This window comes from Arvicanthis niloticus, chromosome 6 (assembly GCF_011762505.2).
Source record: "Arvicanthis niloticus isolate mArvNil1 chromosome 6, mArvNil1.pat.X, whole genome shotgun sequence".
Taxonomy (NCBI): domain Eukaryota; kingdom Metazoa; phylum Chordata; class Mammalia; order Rodentia; family Muridae; genus Arvicanthis; species Arvicanthis niloticus.
The window spans coordinates 59,332,687-59,352,289 of NC_047663.1; the positions used below are offsets into that span (position 1 = coordinate 59,332,687).

The window sequence follows — 19,603 nt, forward strand, 5'->3', positions numbered from 1 at the left end:
TACTGCTCTGAACATCCATCCTTTTAGGAACTGAGGAGATAGAAAAATGGAGTAGGTGACTTCATAGCCTAGGGAACCGCCACCCCCACCCCAATTGTAGTTCCTGAAAACACAAAGCATTAGCAGAGGGCTGCTAAATAAAAAGCCAAATGCATATTGCAGTGTTCTTTGGTTGGCTGAGCACTGTGTTGGGTTGTAGCAAAGAAAAATGAAGATTTCTATGCTGGCTGAGAGACTTGGATTCAGTATGAGCCTCTTTAAGAGGCTCAGAGTAAGGAAGGTACAGATAGTAAGTATGCTAAGTACAAGAAGCCACCCATGCCAGAGGTCACTGCGCTAAGTACAAGAAGCCACCCCATGCCGGAGCTCACTGCGCTAAGTACACGAAGCCACCCATGCCGGAGCTCACTGCGCTAAGTACAAGAAGCCACCCATGCCAGAGGTCACTGCGCTAAGTACAAGAAGCCACCCATGCCAGAGCTCACTGTGCTAAGTACAAGAAGCCACCCATGCCGGAGCTCACTGCGCTAAGTACAAGAAGCCACCCATGCCGGAGCTCACTTTTTAAAGTTTTATTTCACTGGGTATAATTATAATACACAATTAGGTGATTTTGCTTAGTAAAGCTTTCACACTTCAGGTTCCAATAAACTTCAGTGTGGGAGAGAAGCAAACCAAGTACCTAGCTCTAGAGCAGGATTCCAGCAGAGGAAGGACCACATTTCCCCAGTTTCTACCTCTAGTGTTTTGTGTGCAAGGAAAATACTGAACTTAAATTGTTTTATTATTCGACTTCAAAACTTAGGATAGTATCATTCCTTAAATTAATACTATAGTGTCTTGACTGAAGAGTTATACTTCAGTTTTCTGAGTTGCTGTCCCAGGAACAAGTATACATTAGTAGACCAACTTTTATTTTTCTATTGCTGTAAGTGAAAAATACTTACATTATAATAGTTCACAGCGTTTCACAGTAAGGTAAGTTTCAGTCATTTTCTACCATGAATGAGGCAGATTCTTAAAAATTGTTTCTCTGAATCAGTTCCGCCCAGCACCACCGTCCACACAGTGAGAGCAGCTGAATAGATTCATAGATGTATTTGTTAGCCTTGGAGCCTCCAAACCGCATGTGCATATTACCAGACTTGCATCGCTCCAGGCAGGCCTTCAGGGGGGTGGGCCTTATGCTTGAGAGGAGTAGCTGTCTTTCACAGTGACAGTCGGCCAGTTGTGTCTAGTCCCATTGTTTATTTTATGCCTTCTTCTCCAAAAGGCCAGAGCCTAGGTCATAAGCCCAGACTGAGAGTAGAATGCGCCCCGGCCTGCCCACTCCCACCCTTGGTGTCAGTCTGGCAGAGAATGTATCTGGAGATGATCCTGTGGAAACTGTAGCGGAAGTCTCGGTTCCTGTAGGCATAGACAATGGGGTTGACGACTGAATTGGCATGTGACAGGAGGATGGCCACATTCATCGCCCACTTGGGCTTGTCCTTGGCCAGGGCTGGATGGAAGAGGGTGACACAGTTGATGGCATGCACTGGGAGCCAACACAGAGCAAAAATGCCCACGATCATAGCCAGTGACTTGGCTGCGTGGATCTCCCGCTGGAGCGTGGTCCTGGAGTGGTCCATCAGTTCCATGCGCTGAAGCTGCTTGCAGGCCACCATGAAGATTTTGATGTAGATCACCAGCATTATGAGCAGTGGAGGAAGGACACACCCAAAGAAGTTGAAATACACCATGTAGCTCATGGGGACCACATTCTCAAAGAGACACTTCACAGGACAGCAGCTTTTATTCGTGATGCCATCCCCAGGTTCTGTGCAGTTGCTGGTGGCACTGTCTTTACTGTTCCAACCCAGGAATGGAATCAATCCAATGCCAAAGGCAAGGACCCAGAGAACAGCAATGATCCCTCTTGCTCGTGTCCCGGTGACTAAACCTTTATACCTGTTCAAGAGAACATGATATTGTCATTTTACAGTATTCCTTGACCACAGGCCCACCCTGCCGGAGTCCCACAGGCCTTTAGCTCTCCTAGCCTTGAAGGTTCACCCTTGGAGTAGTATGGTCATTACCTAACACAGAGACGTGGGAGCAGGCATCAGCTCTGCTGCGGCAAGCGCAGTAAAACTGCCATTCTTAGCCAGGTATGGTAGCGAATGCCTTTAGTCCCAGCATTCAGGAGGCAGAGGCAGGGGATATCTGTGGAATTCAAGGACAACCTGGTCTACAGAGTAAGTTCCAGGATAGCCAGCACTATGTAGAGGGACCTTATCTAAAAAACCAAAACCAAAAAAAAAAAAAAAAAAAAAGACCCATTCTTGAGTCAGCACTCATTTCATTTAGTCGTATATCTTAGAGGCCCTTTTTAATACCCTCGGCACTGGGTACGTTTAGATCTCCTGTAAGGTACTGTTTGATAGACAGTAGTTGAGATAAACCAGTGAACAGAACGCGCACCAAAAAAGACCAGCGTCGTAAGGGACGTGTACATGAAGCCTAATTCACAAGGTGACACTTGAACAAGGGTCCAAGGAGCCCCCTGGACTTCAGTGGCACTACCTGTAGTTTTTGACAAGAATCAACATCTCAACATCAAAAGTTTGCTTCAGAACTGGTTGTCATGGATGCACACCGGCAATCCTCCAGTCAGGGGGCTGAGGCAGGGGCTCCCGAGTCGGAGGTCAGCTGAGGCCTTAAAGCAAAATCTTATCTCACAAAAGAAAAACAGCCTTCAGCCTCTGCAGATGAATGGCTGGCTTCACTGCTGACAGCTGGAACACAGGTCTGCTAATGCCTCATCTACAGAGAGCTGCTGGCTGGAGAGTTGCTGAAACTTAGGAAATCAACACTGATAACGGCCCTTAATTTGTTACATATATTTCCCCTCAACTATAACGACACTGAGGACAGACCATATTCTGCTGAACTGGCATTTCTGGGACCTAGCCCAGTATTTAGTTCAGCTCTCAGAGCAGAGCCATTATGAAAACATCCCTCATTTGCTGCATGCTAGCAATAGCTTTGCAGCAGCTGTGTTAATACTCAATGCAGTGGCCAGGACAGGCAAGAGAACCAGTACAATTTGCAGAGGAAGCCAACTACGACCTGCTTCATGCACAGTGATCTAATGATCATTTGTCTTTGCCACTTCCTCTCAGCAGTGGGCAGCTCCGTTGCAGGGCCTTTACTACAGGAGGCCTGCTGAGTGCAGCTGCTCACCGCATTTTTCTTGGCTAGTGATGAAACCCTCTTAAAAATGTGTTTCCTTGCCAGTGCCTCACCAGGGATGTCAACAGCACAATTAGTCTCTGCAGGTAACAAAAAGCCTCTACAAAGGCTAGGCACTCAGAAGACTGTCCATGAGGTAGCCTGTGCTAAACAGCTCTGATCTTAACCTTTTAAAAAATGTATTTACTTTATGTGCCCCAGTGTTTTGCCTGCACGTATGTCTGTGTGAGGTATCTGAAGCTTCAGAACTGGAGTTACAGATAGATGTGAGCTGCCATGTGGGTGCTCCCCCTCATGGGGAACCTCGGTCCTCTGGAAGGGCAGTCAGTGCTCTTAACCACTGAGCCATATCTCCAGCCCCCTTGACTTAACAATATTAATGTAGTATCATTGAATACAGGCCAGCCTTGTTGGGACATCTGGGATAAGCAAATCTAGCACGTCCGTTTTCTGTCAGTGACTGGTCTAAGTCAGGGAGTGAGATCTTCTGGCCAGTAAGACCATAAAGCAAGTCTTCAAGGGACCTCCAAGAAAGTCTAACTTCACGACAGGAGAGCAGCCCACAAGAAGAGCTCTGCCCTTTGCTGACCACCCCCACCCTTCTGCTTCTGACACTTTCATAACAGGCTGTGATGGCCACAGCCTCAGCAGCCATCTTGTGACCATGAGGGTCAAAGGAAAGACAAAATCTGTATCACAGGAGAAGAAAGAGCCTCGGTCCTTCACGACATCACTGGACGACAGACCCTCATAGCTGTGCTCTTGTTTCAGGAAATTAAGGGACTATGGATACAGCTCATCTGTCAAGCATGCACGAACCCCTGGGTTTGATCCCCAGCATCACAGAAACAGGGTGTGGTAGCATAGACATGCAATCCCAACACTCAGGAGAAAGAAGTGAAAGAATCAGAAAGACAGGGTCATCCTTGGCTACATGCCATCTTGAGCTACATGTAGCTCTGTCTGGGGAAGAGTGGGAATTAAAGAAGCAATTTGGCAGCACACATTGGTAAGAAATGCTGAGGAGAGGCAAGAGATCTGGAGTTCAAGACCAAGTGAGGCTACCTCACAGGAAGATAAGGCACAGAGAAAAGGGTATGGGAATTAAATGTCTCATTGCAAATATACCTATTAGGTCCTTGCTCCTGGGACCTACCATGGTTTCTTATGTTACTTCCTTTTAAAAGGCAGTATTAGGACCAGCAAGGCAGCTCAGCCGATGAAGGCACTTGCTGCCCAGCCCGACAGCCTGAGTCCCACCCCAGGACCCACGTGGCGGAAGGAGAACCAATTCCCTCAGGTTCTCCTCCGACCTGCACCCACGTTGTGCCGGTACATACCCAACACAAACTAAATAAATAAATATCCTTTAAAAGAAATAAAAGCAGTATTCATGGAGATAGCTTCCCACTATAATTCACAACAACAGGAATTCATTCACGTCCAAGCTTCTCAAAACCGCTGAATCCTGCACACGTGAGGGAGTTCCACGCCAGACTGTCTCAGGGAAGCAGCAGGGGACAGCTGACCCTGTCACCCTATCCCCAGGTCCCTTTGTTTGCATTCCCTTTGTCCTGGGCATTCTGCTAGGAACCAGAAAGCTAATCTCTGCCCTCATAAGACATTAGCTGATAGAAGAGTTAGAAAGTAAACAAACAAGCACACACGTTATGTCCTCATGACCTGGAGTGGGCACAACCCTTTTAAAAGGATAACATAACAATAACCAACCATAAGATACAAACAGGGTAAGCATCAGTATAAGACATTCTGGAAGATCTGTCTGTGGAGATCCAATGAATGAGAGGGAGGTAGAAATCTGAACAGTGAGGGGATTCCAGGCAGAAACAGCCTTCACTCAGGTGTTTGGAAGGTGCTAGTTTGCAGACTAGGAGCCTTGTAAGACTTGAAAGCCAGAGACTGACACTCACTGTTCAAATTGTAGAGTCATCTGGCCACAGCAACTGAGTTTCAGGGGGAAAGGAGACAGAGAAGCTATGGAACTATTTCAAAATTCAAGAAAATGCTCCCTGGGACCAGGATTTCAGCCCAGATGATGCAATGGATCCTGGAAACAGAAGCAACAGGCTTTGAAGGTGGATTAAGACAGAAGATGGGGAGGAGCCAAGACTGAGGGGTGGTTTCTAGGGGGTTTTCCTCAATATCCTAACAATTACTGAAACAGATGACTAAGGGCCAGAAGAATAGAGATTAAGGTCATACGGAGAATGATATTAGTTAACTGATGACGATGGTCCCTAGAGAAGATGCAGAAAGGACAGGGTGGTGGGTGTGGTGGCATGCCTGTAATCCTAGCATGTGGGAGGTGGGGGCAAGAAGATCAGGAGTTTGAGACTAATATAAGCTATAAAAGGCTATCCCCAACCCTCATCCCCCAAAAGAAAGGACAGGTCAGGAAAGCTAAGGCTAAGAAGGCAGAAGGATGCAGGGCCTGTTTGAAGAGATGCTGCCTGGGGGGAGAGGGTGGCAGAAGGGTAAAGTGGCTGGTTTTAAAGACAAAGGCTGGGTAGTAGTGACATGGGGCTGTGTCTTCTCTGAAAACTGCTGTCACTCCCAAGGCTGAGGAAGGAGAGGAGGAGAGCTCACCAGGCAAGCAGTGAGATGGCCTTTGAGATCTTGGTGATGGTGCCACTTTGTATTTGACAAGGTGCAGGCTGGGACTGGAAGTGGGAGCTGAGGAGGGGGAGGAACACTAAGGGAGTGAAGGGACAGACCAAGCACCCGGGCTCGGGGAGTGAGTGATCAAGTGTCCAACGATAGCAGCAGTAGAACAGAAAAGGTCCAGAAAGCCAGGAAGCCAGTCCAGAGAAAGACTTCCAATCTCACAGGGACTGGGGGTGAGGTCGGAAAAGAAGGCAGGCCTGACCTGCAGGCAAGTTCCTGCCTGAGGTTTAGGGGTCGGAGGCTAGTAAGGGAGGAGCCTCCTTGGGGAAGGGAGGCTCTCAGTGGGAGCTAGAGTAGAAGGGGTACTGAGGGGGGTGGGGGAGGGGTTGGTGATGCTCAGACAGAAAAGGCACAGCCATCCCATGACAGCAAACCCCAGCACCAGGGCCTAAGAGCAGGAAGGAGAAAAGGCAGGTCTCCCTATGCTGGCTGGACACTGGAAGGGCTGACTCTTGGGAACCCTAACATCTGAAGACTAGCCCCTGTTATTCACAGCAGAATCTACACCTGGTTCCCTGTGCACTGAGGGTCCTCAGAACACCCTCAGGTCCACATATTTGTGGCCATTTTCACAAAATGTTCCTGAAAGGACTCATCATTCCAGTCCCTAGACCTCGTGCCAATTGGTGGTGTACTGCAGGGGGCAGCGAGGGCAGCGTGGAGGCCAGGATGCCTACCCCAAGACGCCTACCCCAGGACTATGACAAACAAGGGACAGGCAGGAGGAGTGAGTGCAGGCAGCTGCATTCCAATCAAGGCAGGAACAAACCCTGCCTGCATGTCCCACATTAAAGGGTTGCCCTGGGAAAGCACGCGGAGACTCTGGCAAACGGTCACGGCTCTCGGCTGTGTCCAGAGCTGTGCACAGATCTCCCTTATAAAGCTCGTCAGCTAAGGGGATTGGTAGAAACAGCCACACAAAGAGTGTGATGCTGATTACATAATGAATGGACTGGGGTGGGGGCTGGGCTGTGGGCTGCAAAGCAAGCACTGGCCTTATGGGACACCATGGGACAGTGTTATGCTCAAACCAGGCCACCAGCTCTCAGGAGGCTTCCTGTTCAGAGCCCCTGGGCAGTGGCACAGCCTGGGCCACGAGGCCTAAGCCCTCTCATAAACAGGGACTCTGGAGCCATCTCCAAGCTGCAGCTGCGGCTTAACACAGGTTTACATGGCACTCTCCGTGGCTGAGGGGCCAGGATGGGATTCAGCAGGCACTGTCCATTAATGAGAGCCCGTGTTCCATCCTGAGCACTTCCTGAATGCACACGGCTGAGTGAACACACACTGAAGCATGCACTGCCTCTAAAACTGTTGACGAATAGCTTCTTCAGATTTAGTCTTGCCCACAAGTTCCATTCCTCAGCAAATACAAACATTTCTGTTCTAAGACAGCACATGTCTATCTTTTTGTTTTGGGTTTGTTTGTTTGTTTGTTTTGAGACAATCTTAATTTGTCCAGACTGTCTGGGAACTCAATATGTAGCCCAGGTTAGCCTCAAACCTAGAGTGACTTTTTATTTATTTATTTATTTATTTATTGCCTCAACTTCCTGAATACTGGGAGATGTGAGGGGCCAGCCTAGTGTGGGCAGTTGCTATCCCTGGGCAGGTGGTCCTGGGTGTGTAAGAAAGCACGCTGAGCAGGCTGCTAAGCAGTGGTTCTCCATGGTCTCTGCTTCAGTTCCTGCTTCCTGCTCTGACTTCCCTCCATGGTGGACTGTATACACACAGGAAGATGAACTAAACTTTCCTGTCTCCATAGAGACCCTGTCTCCATAGAGAACCCTGTCTCCATGGAGAACCCCTGTCTCCATAGAGAACCCTGTCTCCATGGAGAACCCCTGTCTCCATAGAGAACCCTGTCTCCATAGAGAACCCTGTCTCCATGGAGAACCCCTGTCTCCATAGAGAACCCTGTCTCCATGGAGAACCCTGTCTCCATAGAGAACCCTGTCTCAAAGAACAGACAGAGAGAGAAGGGGGGTACCCTTTCCTCCCCAAGTTGATTTGGGTTACATTTTTTTAATATGGAGCAACAGAGGGCAAACTAGGACAACTGGCATATTTGGGATAAGTGACATCTGGATGTTTGCACCTGGAGGAGAGGCTGATGTTTGCCATCATCCAGGAGCCTGAGAGTTGGAAGAGAGGCCTCAGGTAAGGCCACACCACCAACCAAGAGACCGGGACAGTAAAGACCCTGAAGCCAGAGACGGCCCCACATCCAGTTATGAAGCAGACTATATTGCTAAAGACTTCTGGAAATGTCAAAGAGAGGAGAGTCTTAGTCTTCTGGAACATAGCTAACCATCCACCAATTTCCTCTGCTTCTCCAAGCTTCTCCACTAAACCTCTCAGGACATTCCATATAGAATTCTGCTCTATTGACAACAAGCTGGTCCATCCACAGGGTGGGGAACAGCTTAAGAAGCTAAGCTGTAAGGTGCAGGGAACTGCCAAGGAACCCCAGGGCTCACGAGGAGACAGTCGCTTTGAGAGACAGACTCGGTGTGCTCAAGGAGGAATCAGCAGGGAAACAGTAACATTCCAGGCCAGGGAGGCATGCCCAAAGGCATCAGAACATTAAGTTCCAAGAGCTGAGGGGTCCTAGAATCCAGGGCAGACAAGGGGAGGGAGATGGGGGTGGCAGTCCTGGGTGGACCTGAGGCCCCAGGACCAAGTGAACAGGGCCAGATGCAGCTACAGTGTTGAAACTGGCAATGGAGTCAGATGCTCCACACAGAAAGTCACAGGGACGTGTGTGGCTGGTGGGCCTGAAGCTATATAAGCAGTAAACCAAAAAAAGGGCTTTGGGATGTAAGAGAGAGGGCCTCCATAGAGTAGGGGAAGGGTCAGTGCTGGGGTCCTACAAAGCAGGAGGGATGAACCCAAACAGGGAAGGACTGGTGATCCCCAGCCTCTCCATAATCCACACCAATGACACTTCCCAGCTTGTGGGTTCAACCTGAAACATAACTGGGCTGCGAGTTCCCAAATACCTCTTCCTGCATCCTACCTTTCAAAGCAGCACCATACAGATGCCCAGAAATCTGGGAGTTGCCCTGGACTCCCTCTTCTCTCCAACCAAATTCTACCCGTGTCACCAAGCCCTGGTGAACCTGACTCCTACATTCTCCCTCAGCTACACGCACATCACTTAACACAGTGGCCCTTAGATCTTCTAGTCCTCGATGACCAGTCACTCACCAATCTACAGTGACGGCACCCACACTCCCACCTAACCTACCCCAGATCGGCCATGTTGGTGAGCCTGCCTCACTAGCTGGATGTGGGTCCATCTCTGGCTTCAGGCTCTTTGCTGTCCCAGTCTCCTGGTTGGTGTTGTGGCTTCACCTGGGGCCTCTCTTTTCAAAATCTCAGACATCGGCCTTCTCTCCAGGTACAAATCTGTCACTTATCCCCATGGTCTCCACCACAATCACAATTCCTTGCTTCCTTGCCTGGATGACATGGGGCTTTCCTACATGATCTTGTTCCTGTAAGTCTATCCAGTTGTCTGCCACATGGGTGTTTGTTTTTTGAGACAGGGTTTCTCTGTGTAGCCCTGGCTGTCCTGGAACTCACTCTGTAGACCTGGCTGGCCTTGAACTCAGAAATCTGCCTGCCTCTGCCTCCCAAGTGCTGGGATTAAAGGTGTGAGCCAACACATCCCAGCTTCACGGTAGTTTTAAAATGAAGATCTACCATAACTAAACTCCTATTAAAATTCTACCCTTGGAGAGACAACTCAGTAGTTGAGACCACTGGCTGCTTTTGCAGAGGACCCAGGTTCGACTCCAAGCACCCACATGGCTGCTAATAACCCCCTGAACCCCCATTCCAGGAGATCCAACACCCTCTTCTAGCTTTGGCAGGCATCAGGCATGAATGTGGTACACATACATACATACATGCAGGCAAAATATATAAACACATAAGATTAAAATAAAAATAGTTATAAAAAATAAAATCTACATTTGCACCAGGCATGGTAGTCCCATGCCTCGGTAATCCCAGCTCTTGAGAGAAAGAGGCAAGAGGATTCAGAGTTTCAGGTCCAGCCTGAGCTACACAATGAGACCCTGTGTATCTCTGTCTTTTTCTCTCACAATGACATACACAAAAGAGCGAAGAAAATAACATCCCAGGTTGAGATGCAGCTCCTGGGTCGGGATGCAGCTCCCTTGGTAGCATGTTTACAGAGCATCGTGCAGCCCAACCCTCATAAACCATGTGCGCCGTCACACACCTGTGACTCCAGCACCCAGGAGCAGGAGGAAGTGAGAGGTGAGACCAAGGCCAGCCTGGGCTAGGAGGCACTGTCTCTAAAGATAAGTAAATAATTCTACATTGGCCTACGAGTCTCGCCCAGTTATCTCGACTCACAAAACCACAATGGACCGACTGTAAAGACACAAAAATAAATTCATAATCATACCAAAAACAGAATTGGAGGCAATCAGAAAACAAAGAGATTGGGTGAATTTCTACAGAAACGAGGTGGTGAGCCGTGGAGTCTTCAGTTGGAAATGTAAATAGTGGGAATGAGAGGCTCCAGTCCGGCAACCGGCAGGGACTAGAAAGGTATTTAGAATAACAAATCAGGAGTGGTAGCCTGTACCCCACTTTCTGGGCTGCCTCTATTCCCAGGCCTTTCTCCTTACCCTGTCTGGAGCTTGAGGTCCAGCTGATGGAGGATGGGGTGGGAACATTTTGACAATGTCCACTCTTCCAATAAAAGAATCCAAACCCACTGAATCCAACCACCTTTCCAAAAGTCAATCCTTTTGGAAAAGTATGCACATAAGCCCCACCACTTGGGAGGTAGAGACAGGAAAATTGGGAGTTTGAGTCCAGCTTGGGATCTGTGAGCTATCCTGTCTCAGCAAGCCTAATGACCTGAGTTCCAGCCCTGGGATCCATGTGGTGGAAGGAGAGAAACAACTCGGGCAAGTTATCCTTTGCCCTCCATGTGCACACCCTGGTATGTATACACACGCACAAATAAGGAAATGTAAAGAAGGTGGTGGCACACAACCAAGGGGCGGTCCGGGAGCCAGCAGGAGGAGATATGGTGAGAAAACTAATTTGGGAGAGCTTCGTAGCTAGTCAGAGGGAGGGTGCTTGCTTTCCCTTCTGTGCCCTTTTGTGTTCACACACACCTCGTAGGTCCTTTAGTGACCCACCAGAATCTTTAGGACAAAATCCAAGCCTCCTAAAAAGCCTCCAGGCTCTCTGTGACCTGCCTGCCCCACCCCTACGGCTCTGCCTCCTCAGCCCCTCTCTCTGGGTTTACTCTATGGTGGTCAGTCCGGAAGGGGAGCAAAGATAAGATCCCACAGTCCTTCAGCTGCTACGGGAGCTCCGAGCGCAAGCACGTTTGGACCAAATACAGCTTCTTCTTGCAGTCACATTGCACTTCGGCTGCCTTGCATCTTGTCTGTTGCATGCAATGCTTACAGGGCCCACATCACATCCCCTCACACAATCACCTACCATTCATCAAAGAGTGCTTACAGAACCTTGGCAGTGTCTGGGTTCTTTCCCTGTAGCTATCCGCATGCTGTTTTGGGGGGCTTCTAGGAAAGCAGAATCATGTGGCCCTGACTTCCTGGGTGATCCCAAGCTAACTACAACGCTGAGCCTCATGTTTAACATGCCGGCCCCACAGAGATCTCAAGACCAGCCCTGTGTGGCTGCCGTTCATAAATGGAAAATTCCAACAAGACAACTGAGGACATGCTTCCAACAACTCTCAGGGGGGCACAGCAGTACTGCCAGACAGAAGAGACTGACTCCTGCTAGTGGCCACGAGGACGGAACCTGCAAGGCTTCAGACCTGGTGCGTGTGAAAGGAATGAAGACTGTCCGTCTTGAGAATAAATTTTCCTGCCATTCTGCATTTATCAGGGATCTCTAGAAGAACAGACAGAACTTATAGAATGAACACATGAACACACACACACATGCGCGCACACATGAACACACGTGTGTACAAACACTCACATATGTAAAGGGAATTTATAGAGTGGTTTACAGGCTGTGGTCTAGCTAGTCCAACAACGGCTGTCTACCAATGTAAGACCCAAGAATCCTCAAGGCTGGATGCCTCAGCTGCGTTTCCGTAGATGCTGAAGCCGTAGGCTCTAACGGCAAGACTGAGGACAAGCAGGCAAAGAGAGTCATCTTCCTTCTTCCATGTCCTTTATACAGGCTGCTAGCAGAAGGTGTGGCCCAGATTAAAGGTGGATCTTCTCATCTCAAATGATTTAATTAAGAAAAACTCCCTCACAGGTGTACCCAGGCGCCTGGGTTTAAGTTCACTCTTGATGTAGTCAACAACCAAGAATAGCCATCACACACTTCCCACCAGCTCCCTCTCCAGGTAGCTGCGGGCAGCACCCCATGCCCTTCAGAATGGGTGTAGATCATGGCCTAAGGTGCAAAGCCAAGTACCATTTCCCAGCATGGCTATCCTTGGGCCACGGCCCTTCCAGGCAAGCAGAGTAGGTATAATACATACAGTGACTATGCCAGGCTGAGCACAGATCAGGGCCTTACTCAAGGAGAGAGCTCGTGATGACCAGAGGGACCTGTCTCCTCCCACCCCTCAGGAGGAAATTGTGACAGCCAGAGTGCCTGCCAACCTCACTCCCAGCACCTCATGCCTGGGCATTTCCACGCTCTCCTGATAACTAACTGGTTACCTCGGGCCTGACTTCTCCCTCAGCCTGAGCCCTTCTGAGTGTGTGATCTCTGGTTCAGCCTGGCTTTAAGAGAGGTGGGAGGGCCTCCCCACCCCACCCCACCCAGCTGCTGCCTACCATGTTGACCCCAATGGAGACCCTGCCAGGCAAGATCCAAGATGGCACTTGCTGCCTGCTTTAAGGTTGTTGTTCCAGCCCTGGAGATGGAATGAGACCCCTGTGTGCAAACAACCAAGGATAAACAACAAAGGAGGATAAACAAAGCTACGCCCAGTTCTGGGGAACTCTGGGCTTGCACTTAGAGCAGGAGCCAAGACCTGCAGGCAACGCCCCAGAATCTGTAGCTACCTGCCCTCAACCGATGGCACCTGCTGTTTGCCTAGCTTTCCCAGCATCTCCCAGCCCTGTACCATGGTATCCCCTTCAGGCCTGAGAGGTATCCTCTGACAATTTCCTTTATTAATTAATGTGTATTAAATAAGCTGGGTGGTGCACTGCTGTAGCCCCTGATACCCAGACTTGAGTCCAGGGGCTCCTGAGCAGATCAGCACTTTTTTTTTTCTTTTCTAAACAGATGGACCAGTTTTTTTTCTAACATCTTACCAGAGAGCTCTATATAGATCTGCCATCTCTGGTCCTCCTTCCTGTTCTGTTTTGTACTGTTCTCAGAACATACATTCTTATCTCCCAGGCAGAACATAGTAACACACACACACACACACACACACACACACGTCCTCAGTGTGGCAGAAAACAGAAGAATGAACATGGATGGCCCTTTTATTCTGATGATCTAGTAGACACAATTTCCTCCAAAACACGGCGTCCTTCAGTACCCCCAGGAAAACGGTCGTGTAAGCCCTTCCAGAGAGTCAAGAATGGTAAAAGGAGAAACTGAGTCCAGCGAGCAGGGGAGGGAGGGCCCCAGAGTGAGTCAGCTCTGATTTGGTTACAGCAGGAGGGGGAACAGGATTAGGCTAGGCAGGAGGAAGTACTCCTGTGGGAACCAACCAGAACCAGCCAAAGGATGAAGTGAGAGCCGGCAGCTGCTGTGGGCAGCACTGTGGCTCACCTCCAGTCACCAGCATACACCCTGGCTCTGCTGGGTCTATCTCTAGCTCGGCCCACGTCAGAAAGTTCCCAGCTTAGGAGTCTCCACCAGGGCAGACGACAGAACAGCCTGTGTGGAAACCCCTCACTATAAGGACTAAGGGCAGGGCCTGATGCGAGCAGTCTGCTCTTTTTCAAATGAGCACAAAAGGATTGGTTTTTATGCCTAGCATTGCCTCTGGAGTCCTCTTTTCAGGCTGCATCATCCCTTCATGTTAGTAAAACTAGCACTAGTCCCTGGGAGCCAAGGGCTCCTACAGCACGACACCATCTGAGCCACAGAGTCAAGCCTAAGTAAGAGTTTGTTTTGCCTGGGTAAGAATTGTGCCTAGCTAAGTAAGCATTCAGTGCTGACACCCTGCTTACCCTGGGTGCTCACACCCTGGGTGCTCACACACTGGGTGCTCACACACTGGGCTTCGCCTACTCACTGCTTGACTTCCCTTCGAGAGAGACACTGCCTCCTAAACAGGATATTTTTTAAAATATTTTTTTAAGTGTGTGTGTTCAATTGTAGGTACCCAAAAAAAAAAACCAGAAGAAGGTTTTGAATCCCCTAGAGCTAAAAGTACAAGGTAGTTGTAAAAGTTGACCAGAAGTGGGTTGGTGGGAACTGAACTCTGGCTCTCTGGCAGAGAAGTATGTGATCTTAATCCCTGTATGTCTATCTGTATGTATGTATGTATGTACATATGTGTGTATGTATGTATGTACGTACATACGTATGCATGTATGTATATATGTAAGAAGGAAGGAGACAGGGTCTCCCACTGCAGCGCAGGCTGCCTTGGGACTGGAACTCACTATGTAGCCTCAAGCTAGCCTCAAACTAGTGATTATCTTCCTGCCTTAGGCTCCTGACTGCTGAGATCACATGCCTGACCACTACAACCCAATCCTTAGTAGGGCCCTTCTGCCCTGATGTCCACCTGTAGCTCCATGACCCCAAGGAGAGTCTCAAAACCAACTCAGAGTTTGAGGTAACTCAAACCTAGCCCATATCAAAAAAGAGAAGCATAATTTCAAAAACTGCCTGATAGTTGGAGGGTTCTCAAGCTTGCTGTAACAGACCCAGGTTAGATGTTAATGCTGGAATGAATGAAAATATATATATCCTACACCAGACTCTGATTCCTGATCCAGCAAACCCAAATGTGCCCTGTAATCTGCATTTTTTTAGACAAGCGTCTTGCTTGCCCAAATTAACCTTGAACTCCTGGGCTTGAGCAATCCCCCAGCCTCAGCTTTCCTGAATAGCTGAAACTACAGACAGCCACATTGCCATAGAGTTCAGCTCAAAGTAATCTACATTTTGACCTGTTGCCACTGGATTGTGCTTTGAATTGCTGAAGGCAAGAGGCCCAGGACACACACTATCTCCCAGGAGGGTTCAAGTTTGGGTAAGAACCCAGTACACTTTTCAATCTTCCACAGTGGTGTGGACAGGTTAGACACTCATATCTACCTGGGTGTGGAGGAGGAGACTGCTGTGCATGCTTCTAGACCCCAGAGGACAGGCATGAGGGTGGGAATGGGCACATTGGGCTCCAAGTTGTTTTCCCTCCCTTTACCTCCAACTGGCCCCTCACCCGTAGCAAAGACCCATAGCAAAGGAGAAGTAAAGAGCCTGTGATTCACAGCTGTTTCCCCTTAAGACACCCACACACACTTTCTTCAAGACCCGCCCAGCAAAACCCAGGACAAGAACTAACAGATTTAAACATTTATGGAACTTCCTGCTCAAGTCATGTGACACAAGAGATTCTTGGAGCAGGTCCTGGGTGAGCACTGCATATTTGGGGCTCTTCCAGGGGCAAGCCCAAAGGGCTTCCCCTAGATGGGACAACTCAAACTGGGGGCATGTGACTGCTCTATGGAAAAAACAGTTCAGAAGGCTGCCAAGCATTTACCATGGGAGGCCAGAGACAAGCGCTGACCCACAGAACGGAGACACAGAATGCTATGTAGCCGCAGGCTCAGAAATCCCTGGGCTGTAGCCCACCTGATGGGATGTGTGTGTGAAGCCTCTGGTCAGATGCCAAGGGCAGTGGAGGTGGAGCAACCCACACACAAGCAGGGGCTTCCTGTTCCATCTGGGACCCAAGACACAAGCCACAAGGACCAGGCTTGTCACATCTGCCTATTACAAGACTTTGTAGAAGCTTTCGGCCAATCAATTCCCCAAACATATTTCTCCTATAAATGCTAGCTTACTACGGGCAGGATCTTCTTCTAGAAACAGCAAGAGGATCCCTTTTCATGTCTCTCCAACACTGGTACCATACACAGCCCTGTGAGACAGGTGGATGGCATGCTGAAGACACAGTGCCACTCTGCCACTGGACACAGCATCCTGAACCAGACCCTCACCTACAGGATGCAGGTGACAGGGTCTGTCCTCTGGAGGGTTTGGGAATTAAAGCATGTACATTTAATTGGAGTTGCCAGGCACATGGCCAGAGTTCACTGAGTTCTTGACTTTCCCTTCCTACTCTTGTGACTCAGTTTCCTCATCTCAGCTCCAAATCTAAAGAGATCCAAAGCTCACTTCGGAAATGCTAAAGGGTCCAGGCACTAACAAGCACCAACAAACTCAACTTTAAATTTATTAGCTACAAGTGGAAACCACTTCCCCAACTGACTGGCTCTCTGCCCTGGATCCTGTTTTCTCATTGTGAAAAAAAAGGAGAAAGTGATTTAGGCATACTCTGAGAAAGACTGAGCAGGGCACCGTCACCAGTTTTCTGGGCCTCTTCAGGCTCCTGGGCACTACAGCAGTATACAAATAAGGTTACACAATGGGCAAGAGACTCTAAGGCTGCCTTGTCAGTGTTCACTGAACCAGTAAGCCCAATAGCTCTTTAAAATGTCTGGGAACACTCCGAGCCACCGTGACGCTAGTAGGGACCAATGTTCCTAGAGTTTCCCACCAGAGTTGAACCTGGCTGCCTCATTTCGAAGTAGGCACATTTTAAAGCTGTGTCGTTAATTTTATGCCCCTCTAAAAGTACCAATTCCAGCGTCCAAAGTTGCCTCCTTCTTAGTTGAAGCTTCTCCAGGCCCTTTATGCACAGGACCGTGTCTGGCAGCTGCTCTGATCCGCATGCCCGAATCCGGGCAGCAGCTGTCTCTCCAGAGGGCCGGGAATGTGCACAGTGGAGATGCAACCACCAAACTTTCCGAGCTAAAGCTTCCTGTGCCCGTGGCAGGTACCTTGTCGGATGGTACTTCCCAAAGCCCCTAAGGGTGTCCTTATGCAGCTCCCTAAACTAGAGGCAAATGGAGCATCCCTGACGTCTACGGGGCGCCCAGTCAGTGGCCTGTTCTGCCGCCCCAGGATAGCCTGCAGAACAAGAGTCATGGGAGATGGTTGGCATCCTCCACTCCGGTGCCTAGCGTGCTCCTAATCTGGCCCATGTGGGATTCCAGAAAGTAAAACCGTGGACCTGGAGAGGGCGCCCCTCTGTAGAACTTTAACCCGGCCAAGGCAAGAAAGATTCGTCTCACCTGAGCGGGACGCGAATAGCCAGATACCGGTCGACAGCCACCGCCAAGAGGCTAAAGATGGAACTCTGTGTGAGCACCAGCACGAAGCAGGCGAGGAAGAGGCAGCTGTGGAAGTCCGTGCAGAAGCCCAGGCTGATGGTGATGGCAAAGGGGATGGCGAAGAGTCCCACGGCCACGTCGGCCGTCGCCAGCGATACCAGAAAGTAGTTGGTGGGGGTCTGTAGTGCACTCGAGGCTCCCACCGCGGCGCACACCAGCACGTTGCCCGCCACCGCCAGCACGGCGATAACCAACTCCAGCGCCACGTACAGCGCGTCCTGCGTCTCTAGCTGCATGGCCCGGCCAGCAGGGCCCGGGGAGTCCTCTACCAGGGTTGTGTCGGGCTCAGGACAGCCGCTAAGATGCCGCCAGGCATGGCCACAGCGCCGACACCGCGCGTCCCAAGCCGGGTCTGCGCCGCCCAGCCGGTGCGCTCAGGACAGGGGCGGAGGCGTGGCCTTGCGGGGGCGGCGCCCATTGGCCGGCTGCCAGGAACGGTCTTGGCCCCGCCCCCCGCCCGGGGTCCTTGCTCCAGCTGCTCTTAAGCTCCGGGAAAAACGAGTCCCCAAATTTCCCTCGGGCGGGAGCGGTGAAACATTTAGGAAAGACACCTCGAAGCTTCACCACCTCCCGTCCGGGCGCGACGTCCCAGCCTTCACCCCGTCCTGCGCCCGAGCTGCGCACTCTGAACTAACGCCCCTGCGAGGCTCCTAGACTTCCCCCGTACCCGAGCTGCACCCTAGGTCCCGGCTTCCTCTAGGCACTGCATTCCACGCGTGGCCCCTAATCCACCCGTCCCCGTGGTCTCCGCTGCCCCGCCGGGGTGCTCACCGACTCAGCCCTGCGGCAAGCCCACTTATCTAGAACCCGCTTCCGCTCACTCGCAGCGCCACCTCTTCCCAGACTCTGCTGCCCTCATCCACCCCAAGAAGGGTGCTGAGGGCCCACACCTAAGGGTGATCTGTCCTTCCTTCCACCTGAAAGAAGCCCCCAGCGCCCTCCACCGCCTGCACCCCAACACCACTCTTCTGGAGAGCCCTGACTGCTCCTTGGCGTTTGGAGTCTTCAATCTTTCTAGAACACAGCTGGCCGTGCAGAAGCCGCTACCGGTAGTCACCAGCCAGGATGGTTAAGGAGTTTATCAACACAACAAAGATGACTGAAAATAATATTAAGCTGAACCAAAACACGGGTCACTCCTAAACAGCTTCTTTGAGGAATAACGGAATTTTTTAATAAGATGGCTGAATTAGCTTTCTCTCTGTGTTTGTGGAGGGGGGGGGGGAGTGCATTGAATTGCACTTTCTGCGTGGCTGGATTGTAATATATATATATATATATATATATATATATATATATATATATATATATATATTCAGGGTTAGCTGTAATAGCAATATCAAATCCCCCACGGGTCCACACATAGCATAGTCAAGAAATTCACCAAAGCACACAGAGTACATGTTCTGACTGGTTATTTTAAGGATTGTTTCTATTTTCCATGTTGAGAAAAGAAAACTTATTTAAAAAAAATACCTTATGTATTTATATATGTCTTCTACAAAATATTGTCCCTGGTCACCTGAGTTTTGATAGCATCTGCTTCACCTTCACATAGAACCTGACACTGGCTTCTGCCTCTTGACACAGATGACAAGCTGGGACCTCAGAGAGGTCAGATAACCAGTACACGACTTGAAATGGGAGGAGGAAAGAGAGGCTTCCTGGAGTGATGGCTTTTGCAGAGTGGGCATTTGGCAGAGCACTACGGTGTATGGAGACTAATGGGGCAGAGGTGGGGGAAGGGCTTGCCATTGACAGCCATGGCCAGGAGAGGAGGGAAAAGAAGGCTTTTCCCACTAGATGCTGGGGGAGTTGTGGTGCCAGCCCCAAGGGAATCTCCAAGCAAGGACCAGAACTTTAGGAACAAAGAGAGGGCTGGGAGAGCTGGAGGCCTGTTGGCTGCTCTGAGTGGCTCCAGTGGAAGGAACTGTGGGCCTTTAGCTCATGAGCATTTTCTGTACCCAGATGTCCATGTTCCCTATGGAGCCCACCCTTCCTCAGCAGACCTGGCCAGAATCAGTAGAAAGCCTACCGAAGGGCCGTGCCCAGTCTCTGTGTCTGCTGTGTTCCGTGTCAACAGTCACCCACCAGCAGATCTTCCCTCCTCTCTGCCCACCCCCATGTGCCTGCCCTCAAGTGTCCCTTGACTCACCAGCCATCTCTGTCTTTCCACAAGGTTCATTTGAAATGAACTTCTTCCAATCTAGGATCATGCTAAGATTTGAACTAGACCCTCGGAGCTCACAACATGGCAG

At 50.0% G+C, this 19,603-nt stretch overlaps 1 protein-coding gene across 1 annotated transcript; it reads right to left on the reverse strand.

Annotated features, from left to right (window-relative positions):
* Positions 1 to 557: 557 nt before the first annotated feature.
* Adora2b (adenosine A2b receptor) lies at positions 558 to 17,719 on the reverse strand. Its single transcript, XM_034506148.2, has 2 exons — positions 17,247 to 17,719; positions 558 to 1,950 (listed from the first exon to the last, which is right to left on the reverse strand). Exons 1-2 carry the CDS (start codon positions 17,579 to 17,581, stop codon positions 1,287 to 1,289), a joined length of 999 nt encoding a protein of 332 aa, XP_034362039.1. The 5' UTR covers positions 17,582 to 17,719; the 3' UTR covers positions 558 to 1,286.
* Positions 17,720 to 19,603: the final 1,884 nt, after the last annotated feature.